General features: G+C 64.0%; 1 protein-coding gene across 4 annotated transcripts in view; it reads right to left on the reverse strand.

Annotated features, from left to right (window-relative positions):
* The window catches only part of AHDC1 (AT-hook DNA binding motif containing 1), a 55,047-nt gene extending 48,057 nt beyond the window's left edge, over positions 1 to 6,990 (reverse strand). Inside the window, exons 1-2 of one of the 4 annotated variants that reach the window (XM_065041532.1) lie at positions 6,946 to 6,990; positions 6,387 to 6,507 (exon numbers count right to left, since the gene is read on the reverse strand). Coding sequence is in view for 2 of the 4 variants with exons in the window: in XM_065041529.1 (XP_064897601.1) it covers positions 1,138 to 1,327 (190 nt within the window). In the remaining 2 variants the exon portion in view is untranslated. Of the gene's footprint in view, positions 1 to 1,137; positions 2,026 to 6,386; positions 6,716 to 6,795; positions 6,914 to 6,945 lie in introns of those variants that run through there. The other 3 variants (XM_065041531.1, XM_065041530.1, XM_065041529.1) reach the window with 3 other exon arrangements.
* Positions 6,991 to 10,923: the final 3,933 nt, after the last annotated feature.

The following is a 10,923-nucleotide window of genomic DNA, read 5'->3' on the forward strand; positions in this document are numbered from 1 at the left end:
GGGCTGGGGAAGGGCGAGAGCAGCGGCGGACCCAAAGCCACCCATGCGTGTGCAAATATTTCGTGTGCACTTGCTAAGGTGCTTCTGCTGCCTTTAGGGCATCGCTGCTGCGTTTGAAGCATCTGAGAGGTGGGAACTTGCCGGGGGGGGGGATGGGGAGCACATGCCAGGGCTGCACTGTGTGTGTGTGTGGGGGGGGTGGGTCTCTCCTTTCCAGCTGGGTCGGGGGGGCAGGGCTGTCCCCCCACCACAGCACAGGGAGCGCTGGGACAAGCTCAGCATCGCCGTGAGCCCTGCAAAGGCTGGTCCTGCCTCGCCACCCCCTCCCCGGCCACAGCCCCCAGACCACCAGGGCTGCTCTCTTCCTCCTCCTCCTCCTCTTCCTCCTGGCACCCTGGGGTGTCCCCAAGCACAGGGGACAGCGGGTGGCTGTGGCAACGCAGCGCCTGATGGTGGCAGTGGGATGGGGCGGCTGCTTGCGCCGACACCCCCGTGCCCAGTGCTGGGAACAGCCAGATGGTGACAGTGTGCGACGGCAGGCGCTGGGGCCAGGGACCCAGGGGACACGCGGATGGTGGCAACGGGGACATGCCAACAGCCAAGAGGGGATCACAGCAGGACCCGGACTGTGGAGTGACGGGTGGTCCCCAGGCCAGAAACAGGAGAAGCCCCCCTGTTTGCCCTCCCCAGCCCCACACACGCGTCAAGGAGCTGCCAGCCAAGGGACACCGGGTTTTGTGCCACCGCCACCCTCACAGCCCTGTCCCCATGCCGCCCCTGGCCACCGAGCCCCCACCCCACCCTCCCGCTCGCCGATCCGAATGTCCCCCAGCTCATCCCCATCCTGCCCCCGCCTCACCTGCCATCTCCCCCAGCCCCGGCACGACACCCGTTCGCCTCCCCCGGCGTCTCAACCGGTCCCTTGGGTGCACCCCAACACCCTGAGCTCTCCCCCAGCCAGCAACCTGCCGGGAAAACTGCTCCCAAAAACCTCCGCCAGCTCCGCGGGTCTGGGGGGGCCGCAAACCGGCCCCCCGCTCGCCAAGAACAATAGCGCCTTGTTCCAGCCCAGCTCCGACCTCCCCGGCCGGGCTGCAAACACCTCCCTGGGCAAAGCAAAGCTCTGGCCACTCTCACCTCTATGTCTCTCTCGCTGTTTCCCAGCTCCCTCCTGCCAAATCCCCGTTCCCGATCGCTTCTCCTCCCCGCGGGTCCATATTAAGCTACATTCTCCTTTCAGCTGGGTGGAAAACAGCAGTAATAACCATGTGGAGAGAGCCGTGCCCCCCACCTCCACTTCCCTCCCACTTTGGGGTTCAAATTTCATTTCAGAAAAAAAAAAAAAGCAAAAAGCTTCCCCCGCCTCCAATTTCTTCCCCCAAACCGAGTCGCTGTCGTCTCGTCTGATCTCGGCAGGGGCCGTGGGGATGCTCAGCTCCTCCTGGTTCAGGATCTGCTGCCAATCTGGACCTCGCAAACTGGTTCTCACACGGCTCCCGCCCAGCACCTCCCTCTCAGCATTGATTGTCCCTCCTCAGCCACCCAGCCCTGGTTTGCTCCCTGCCACCCGCTCCCCTGTCACCCACTGCCCCGTCCCCGTGCCACCCTGCGCCCTGCTCCCTGGTCTCCTTGCCATGCTGCTCCCTGTCACCCTGTCACCCTGCTCCCCATGCCACTGATAGTGATGCACAGGGCGCCGCGCTCCCCTCCTGCCACTGGTCCTGCCCTGGCACATCCATCCCAAGCCAAGCCGCCGAGTTCCCCAGCTGAGATTTATTCCCGGCAAATTCCCGGGGGGCCGGTGGGGAGCGGAGCAGCCCCGCTGCCTCCAGCCCAGCAGCCTCTCTCTTTCCCGCAGCCCCAGAGCTCATCTCCCTCGCCCCAGGCGCTCCGTCCTCCTCCAGATATTTTAGGCCCAGGTTTTGCGAGGAATGCACAGGCGCTGAGCCCAAGCCCAGGCGCTGAAGTCAGCAGGAGGCGAAGAGCCTGCGCGGGGCTTGGGGCCCCGGGGGCGGCGGCAGTGGAAGCACAAGGATGGGATGGGATGGGATGGGATGGGATGGGATGGGATGGGATGGGATGGGATGGGATGGGATGGGATGGGGATGGGATGGGGATGGCGATGGGAAGGGGATGAGGTGGGAATGGGGTGGGACGGAATGGGATGGAATGGGATGTAGTGGGATGGGATGTGGGGAATGGGATGGAATGAGGGGGATGGGATTGATGAGATGGAATAGGATGGGATGGAATGGGATGGGATGAGGGGAATGGGATGGGATGAAGGGAATGGGATGGGATGAAGGGAATGGGATGGGATGGGATGGGATGGGATGGGATGCAGCTCCCTCCACCTGGAGCTCATTTAGCAGCGGGAAGGGCAGAGGTTGGAGCTGGCGGATGCCAGAACCGCTTCGCTCTCCCTTGGAGAGGATCAATACCACATTTTGCCGCTCCCCTGTCTCCCCGCATCGCGCCAGGCCAGGCTGCGCCGGCTCTCATCCGCGTTCACACCTACACGGGGTGGGTTTCGGCACCAGGGGGGTGTTCCTGCTGCTGTCTGTCCCTGTCCCCTTCACCGGAGGTTTCACCACAGTGGCAGCACCTGTCTAAAACCCACCTTGACCACCCCCCACACCAAACGCTGCCTGTGCACACGCCGACACCTCCTGCTAACACCATCCTGCACCCTGCTGACCCCCGCACCCCCATCCCCGCAGATTACCCATCGCTCCCCCGCACCACGGCAGCTCATCACAGCTCCCAGCGTGATGTCCCGGGGGTGCAGAGGGAGTCCCCGGAACACCCCCGCCCTTGTCACGGCCCCGCTGGCACGAGCACCGTCCTACGTGCCCCAACAGGTGAACCCCCCGGGGCCGCGTTCCTGCCGCGTCGGGAACTGTCCCCACCGGGCAGCCGCTCCGCAGGCATGTTCCTTCCAGCACGTCCCTCCCTCCTTCCCGCGTACCAGCCTCCCTCGGCCGCCGAAAAAAGGGGGGAGCCGATGGATTTTAATGAGCTCCCCGGAGGCACCGCTCTGCACCCCCCCCTCCCACTTCTTCTTCCCGCGCCCGGGAACCGATGCTCTGAAACACAACCCTGGAAAAAAACCACAGGGCATATTTTTCTCCCCCCCCCCGCCCCGTTCCTTTCCCTTCTCGCCTCCCCCAGCTTTTTTTTGCTCTCCTGCCGATGCCAAAGACCCAGCCGGGCTCTTGTGCTTTCACTCGCAGCTGCAGCTGCCGATTTTCGCTGTAAGCCCTTGTGCCTAGAAGGCCCAGAGCGAGGGATTCTGGGACGCGGTGATTGAAGACAGCACCAGCGCGGAGACCATTGCTCAGACTTTCCCTGTCTGTCGCCCCAGCGCTCAACCCACAGAGAGGGAGAGAAACAGAAAAGGAAAAAGGAATGGGGAAAAAAATACAAAGATGGAGAGAAAAAAAAACCAACAACAAACAGCACGCAGCACCCGGCCCTTCCCACCCACGCAGAGCACCCCAGGCTTCCCCGGGCCGGGCACCCATGGGGCAGGATGAGCCCCCCATCCCGCGGCACCCCGGTGAACCGCCGGCTGCTGCGCATTGCGACGCCAAATCCCACCACGAGCGCGCCGGATCCCCTCGCCACACAGACCCGCTGTACATCGCCTTAAAAACTCCCGGCGGGCACCCCAGCAGCACACCGTTCGCTTCCCCTCTGGGCGAGTTTGAGGGCAAAAATAGTGATAATGTGGGTTTCGAGCCACAGTTCATGGCACAGGGGAGCACCAGGGTGCGGGTGTGAGGGGAGCTGATGCTGTGCACGGCGCCCAGTCCTTGTGCGAAGCCGAAACGCTCACCTGCAGCGCAGGGAGCGTCAGGGTGCACTGAGGAGCTGAGGAAACCCCCTGGGCACACGTCACCACGTCCCCGCTCCACGCAAAGGTCCCCGAGGGAGGGGTCCCCAGCACCCCGGGCGTCTGGGTGTGCCGGAGGAAGGCCCCACAGGACCGAATCCCTGCCCTCCAGCACAGTGCTGAGCCAAGGCATCGCTCAGCGTGCGTCCCAAGGCACAGCAGGAACAACTCCAGCCCGGACAGACAGACGGACATGTGGTGGGGAGCAGGACAAGCAGGCTGTGACCCCACAGAAGAGAAGAGGAGCCCTGCTGAGCATCTCTCATCCAGCCGAGCCTTCGCGCCCCAAACCCCCCCCAGCATCACCAGCTCCCCGAGGACCAGACTGTGCGGCACATCCCAGCCCTGAAGTTCGGCGGGCGGCGAGGCTGGGGAGGGGACGGCGGGGGACACACACACACACAACACATCTGCGACGCATTCAGGGGCCACATCCCGCATCCGGGCAGCCCGGCCGCAGCCCAGCATCCAGCCGGCCGGCCCCGGGGGGCAGCCCTGCCCTATCACCAGGCAAAAATCCCCCCCGTCCCTCCCGCTCCCCCTCACCACGAGCCCGGAAGAAGGAAACAGCCCTCCCCACCACTGCCCTGTTTACCAAGAGCTGGTTCCAAAGCACTCGGGAGAATAGCAGGAGCATTTCAAGGCCCTGTTTCCACTCGGCTGACACACACTATTTATAGAAGCCCACAATTCTCCCAGAGCTTTCCTCGGGATCTCAGCAGAAATAGCCTGCCCCGGGTCCCTGCTGCCTCCTCTAAAGAGGCCAGGGCAGTGCCGGCCCCCCCCGGCTTGCCATAACCTTCCACGGGCTTCCATCGCTTCTCCTCCGCTGGCCACCCCGCTCCCGGCGTGTCCTTGGCTACCCTGTCCCCGTCACGGTGCCAGCCCTTCGCCACCAAACCCTCCCAGCCACCTCCAGCTCCTGCCCCATCGGTTCCCGGCAGGCGCGCGGTGGCTCCGGCGGGCGCGCGGTGGCTCTGGCGGGCATCCGCTCGCCAGACACAGCAGAGGGGAGGGAACCGGACTGTGGTTTATGGGGACGTGGGGCGGGGGGGGGGTTGGAGACCAGCAGCCACCTCCCGCCTGACTGCATCGGAGCGCGGCAGAGCCCCGGGGGACTCGCACCAGGGATGGAGTTGGCCTATTCAGGTTACAGAGACATGGCAGAGCGGAATTTGGCGCCGCGCCATCCCTTCTCCAGCCCCCCCCTCCCCGCCCTCCTCTTTCCCCCCCTCCCCACCACCACCACCACCCTCCCCTGCAAATTCCTCAGCCCAGCAGGAGAAGCCAGTGTAAGGGGACACCTGGGGGGGGGCGAGGAAGGAGGGGAGGCCTGGGGAGGTGGGGGGGCACCGATTCAGACCACGCGCCCCCAGCGCCCAACGGCGCCTGGGTCGAAAGCGAGCGGGCAGGATCCGTGCCCGTCGCCCCCGGGGGTTCGCTTCTGCTCTCTGTCACGCCAGGATAAATCTGGAGCGACTCCACCGCGCGCCGGGGCTCACGACGGCACACAATGAGCTCAGCCCGTGGCTTTCAGTGGCCGTTCTGGTAGCCACGGGCAGAAGGGGCTAGATGCACGAGGCCACCTGGGCACAGCTGTGGCCACATCCTCTGCCAGCACGTAAACAAGCAGGGACCCAGGTGTCTCCACCTGCCTCGGCCTTGGGGACACCAAGCACGTCCCCAGGGTGGGCAGAGGGTTTGGCGTTAGCATGACCCCATGGGGTGACTCTCCAGCCCCGGCCAAAGCCACCAGTCCTCTGTGGTCCCCATTGCGAGCACTGAGGGGCCGTGCCGGGGGGGCGGGGGAGGGTGGGTGGATTTAAATCAGCTGATCGATAAAAACAAATCAGAGGGGGGATGACAGGCACCGAAGTGACAACCGCTCGCCGAGCCCCGCGCCACGGACCACGCAACTTTGCCGACGGGGCTGTGGCGAATCCCCCCCACCCACCCACCACCCTCCTCCGGGGCTGCCCCCCGCAGACCATCCCGCACTCCCCCGGGAAAAGGGTGGGATGCTCTGCCCCGGGGGGGCCCCACGTCCCCCCAGGAAGCCAAGTGAACCCCAAACGCTGTTGACACGCTCGACTCCGGCTCTGCCTTCCAGCGGAGGGAGCCGCTCTGACAGCTGTCACTCAGCCCTTGCAGCCGCGGGGGGGGAAAGGCGGCGGTGGGGGGGGGACGACGGGGGCCGGCCGAGGGGAGGCGGCCAAACTCGTGGAGATCGCAGCCCCCCCGCCGGGGGCTCGCCCCGGTCCCCCCCCCTTTCCCCACACGCCCCTCCCCGCCCCAAGTGCCATTAAACTCCTGCAATTTGGCACCAACTCGCCGCGCAACTTCAGCGGAGGGGACGGCGCGGGGGGGGACAACACGCCGCCTCCTTCCCCCCCACCTCCCCCTCTACCCGAAGGGGGTGTCCCGTGTGTCCTCCCCCCCTTCCTCCCCACCTCCCAGCCCCACACAAAGGCGGGGGGTCCCCGGTACTCACCCGCCGGCTGCTGCGCTCCGAGCCCCTCGGAACCCGCCCGCTTGGGGAGGCTCCTGCCGTCCGGCGGGGCTGCGTCCTGACCGGCCGCGGGAGTCCCGGAGCCCTCGGCACCGTTCGCCACCTTCAACGAGAGCATTTCCAGCGCCTCCTGCTCACATTCTCCCCAAGGCAACTCCGCTCCTGCCAGCCCGCCCCCTCCTCCGTCCCCTGCCTGCTCTTTCCTCCTTCCCTCTCCCCCCACTCCACCCCTCTATTTTATTTTTTTCCGGGTTTTTCTCTCCCCTCTGCCGCTTAGCTTTTTTTTTCGTTGTTTTTAATTATTTTTTGCCTCCTCTTTCCCCCCCACCCCCCCTTCGCCTCTCACACACACACAAAAGGCAGCGGAGCGGGAGGCGGAGGGGGAACCGACCTCCCCTCTGCGCCTCCGCCGCTCGCCGCCTGCGGAAAGCAAAGAAAGACACAGCGCAGCAGAGCCCTGGCTTGCCGCTGCCTCCCCCCTTCCTCCTCCTCCTCCTCTTCCCTCCTCCTCCTCCTCCACCTCCTCCTCCCTCTCTCTTGCCTTCTGCCGCTCCCGGCTTTGTGGGGGCTGGGATAAAAAGGGGGGGAGCGGAGCCGGCGGCGAGGCGCGCCCAGCCCCTCTCTCTCCTCTCCCGTTGCGCGGCGGGGACCGCGGCTCCGGTTCTCTCCGCTGTCAGCGGTACGACCAGCATCCGGCACCCCGGGGAGCCGTGCAGCACCGCCGGGGCATGCCGGGCCTTGTAGTCCTTCCTTTCCTCCCCCCCCTTCTTTTTTTCCCCTCCTTCCTTTCCTCTCCCCCCCGCTTTTTCTCCTCCCCGTCGCTGCGAAGCGCGCAGGGAGGGGCGCAAAGCGGCGCGTCTCCGTTGCGCGCTGCTTGGGGTCCCCCTTACTTAAGGGGGGGGCACCTCGGGGGGGGGGGGTGGGCAAACCACCTTCGGTGGTTTGCCCACCCCCCCCCCCCCGAGGTGCCCCCCCCCTCCGCGAGGTCCCAATGGGATGCGCGGGGCATTGCTGCCCTCTCCTGGGTTGCACCCGCACTGCGCACCCCCCTGCCGTCAACATGCCAGGGGGGACAGACACACAGCCCCTCGCCACAATGTGGGGTGCACATGTGCACTTCATCACCCACTCTGGCTCAGCACCCATCTGCCCTTATGCACCCCCAAGCAATACACCCTCCCCCCCTTTTTTTTTTATCTTTTCCTCACTTTTAATTCTTTTTATTTGAAGTCTGGGGCCTGGAAACTTCCCCACTGTTTGGCAACACCCAGTTCCTCTCATTCTTTGGGTTATGGTGCTGTGTCCCCTCTCAGCCAGGTCCCAGAGGGGATGCCAGGAGGGCAGGTGGTGACCATGTCCCTTTGGGACAGTGGTGGCACAGTGGGGAGCTGTCCCCTGCCTCCCTGAGCATCCCGTGACCTGTCTCCCCGTCAAGCATCTCTCCAGCTCCTTCCCTCCAAGTCTCCGCCAGTGTTAATGTTCCCAGAGCTGGGTAGATACAATATAATTAAAGTAGATAATACCACTGATGTTTGTTATGACATTATGTTTTTGTGAGTGACGAGTGAAGGGTTAACTCCAGGGAATTGGGAATATTGCTTGGCTGCTAATAACACGTGAGTCATCGATGAAATAACACATGGGTGCAGGGAGGCACACAGCACCTGGTTTTGCAGCAGCCCTCTGGTGCAGGTTGGGGTTTGATGCTTGTCGCCGGATCAACAGGCAGCGAGGAGCGAGCGTGCACTCAGTTTACGTTCTGGACACTCCAGCTTTGCCACCGGACTGGGACAAACTGGGGAGCTGCGGTCAAGTTAGGAGTTGTCCTCCAGCAGGGACCTATCACACCCGAAAAGCTGGCAGCTCCATCACTGGGGTTCCATGCACCCCAACGGGATTGGTGGGATGGATCGGGGACCGCTGGGCTCTGCACAGCCCGGGTAAGGATGGGGATGGGTCTGCGTTGCTCTTGGGAGTGGTGCGGGGAGGCCTGGGCTCCAGCCTGGTCAGCAGAGGAATCTGCACACGCAGACAGGATCGCTGCAATTGCTGGTGGCTGAGTGAGCAACTTTGCAGGCTTCCTCGTCCCTTCGCCCTGAATGTCAGCTTTGAATTTTCTTGCTATTTTTAGGGAGGGTTCAAAAAAAACGGCAGGATCCCTCCCTTCTCGCCTTGCAGGGCTTTGCACCCTATGAATATTGCAAGCCTGCGTATTGCTGTACCTGTGTGTGGATGGGGGCAGCGGGACGGAGCGACGGGTCAGTTGTCTCGCACGGGCAGGGAGAGAAGGAGGTCGTGCAAAAAAATATTACACTGCAAGCAGAATGGGTTAGAATGTAAAAGATTTATTAATTTAATCCGAAGCATTAAAAGGTCATGTATTAATCAAAGAGATGCTTAAAACTGTCAAAGTCCCTTCTCAGGTTTGAAGTGCATCTCTATAGTTATCATAAAATATATATATCAGTCTGGCATCGAGCCCTCGGCAGCGCTGGGAGCGGGGCTGAGGAGCTAAGCAAAGCGCTTTGCAGCACAGTCCTTGCGGAGCAGCACCCGTGGGTGCCCAGCACCCCCGTGCTGAGCTGGGTGCCTTGTGGGTCACCCCTCTTGTCCCCAGGCCTGGCTTTGTCCCCCCATCAAGTCAGGCTGGTGCCCTGTGGTTGTCCCCGGGTGGTTCGGGGTGGAGGTGGGAACATGGATGCGATGGGTTTGGGAGTGGGGTCCTCCCCTTGCCCCCGGTTCAGAGAGGGGCTGATGGGCACGGGTGTGCTCATGGTCACGGTGACGGTCACCGGCAGCTCCCACCACATCAGGCAGCACTGGGGCGTGGGAGCCATGCCCACGCCACCCGTGTCACAGCTCCGTGGGTGCTCAGCCCCGCCGCCATCTCTTTTTACCGGGGGAGGGGGACAGCGGAGGCGTGTCCCCAGGGCCACCCGGGTCACCCGGACACCTTGTCCCCTCTCCCAGCCAAGTGCTGTGTCAGCAGCGTTGGCGTGGACCTACGCTACCATCTAGTGGCTGCTTTACCGAGCCGGGGCCACCGCTGTCCCCGGCTCTGAGCCCGCGTCCCCGCGCACGGCTCCTCGGGGACTCCGGTTCCCCGTGCCCCCCAAGTCTGGCGCGGCAAAGGTCCCGCTTGCCATCACCCTTGCCAGGATCAGGCCAGTGGGGTGACCTGACTGGGTTTGTCCCCAGAGAGCTCGGGTTGGCTTGGCGGGGTGGTGGTGGCAGCATCCCAAAAGCCACCAGCTCCCTGGGGTGAGATCAGGGGGTTTGGAGGCAGCGGGGTGCAGCGGGGGAGATCTGGGGTGCATGGGTGCTGTGGGTGTTTAATGGGCAAAAGGTGTTTGCTGCATTGCTGGGATGTGGAGCTGCCTTTGTGGAGAGCACAGTCCAGAGACCCCCATCAGATTTAGGGGGGGATCCTGCCCTCCAGCAGCTGCGGAGGATTTTGGGCCCTGATAAATGTAACTGCAGCAGAAGAGCCTCAACCCTCCCTGAATTCCAGCCCTGTGCTGCCCCAGAGCCGCAGCCGAATGTCCCCCCAGTACAACCATTTCTGAGCAGACGCAACCAGCACCGTGCCCTGGTCAGAGCACTCCCCCTGTCCCCCCCTCCCCATCCGCCTGGGTCTGCCGTGTCACCCGACTGTCCCCACCCTCGCTTCACCCAGGAAACCCCCATCCCCAAATCCCGCTGCTCCCCGCTCGCTGCCACGGCCACTGCTGCGTCTCTTCCCAAATCTCAGTTGTTTTTTCCATGGGAAAACGTGTCCCCTCGCAGTGACTGGTGCTGAGCTGCTGGCTGACCGCAGATAAGTCCCTCTGCACCTCAGTTTCTCCTGTGGGGACACAGTCCCTGCAGGCCCGGACCAGCCAGTCTCAAGCCTGGTCAAGCCTAAAACCACATTCTTGGCCGTTTTCCACTGTTGTTTGGCCACCGCCGCTGCCGGGACACGGCTCTGATCTGCGACCCAGCCGCCATGCGGGCTCTGCCGGTCCCTTGGTGCTTGGGCTGAAGGGGACAGGGACAGACCTGCATCCTAGGCGCATTTTGGGTGGGGATGGCTCCTTCCCGGTCACAAGGGAGATGCGGCTCCCGGCGGGGACCCTGAGGGGAGGTGACGGTGCCGTGGCTCCTCCACGCCAGGGTCTGCGGTGCCGCCATCTGCAGCGGTCTCACACCTGCGCCCACCGCGTGCTTGGCACCGGGTGGCCACGTTTGCTCCAGGACCCCCCAGGCCCCCCCTGAGCTCCTGACACGCTCGCCTGGCCCCGGGCTGGCACGGTGGGGCAGAGCAGCCAGCCGGAGCGAGGCCGGGCAGGGTTTGCAGGCAGGAGCAAGGAAAACAAGTCTGGGCACGATGCGGGGGGTCCTGGGGAGTGTTGGGGGGGGTCTTAATCCCTCAGCACCATGGATTCGGCCCCCACTGCAGACAGGGAGGTGACACCGAGCTGCGTTTGGAAGATGCTGCAGCCAGGGCTTGGCTCTGCGGTGCTGCCAGTGCTGCTGCAGG

The sequence above is a fragment of the Columba livia genome, chromosome 26 (genome assembly GCF_036013475.1).
Source record: "Columba livia isolate bColLiv1 breed racing homer chromosome 26, bColLiv1.pat.W.v2, whole genome shotgun sequence".
Classification (NCBI taxonomy): Eukaryota; Metazoa; Chordata; class Aves; order Columbiformes; family Columbidae; genus Columba; species Columba livia.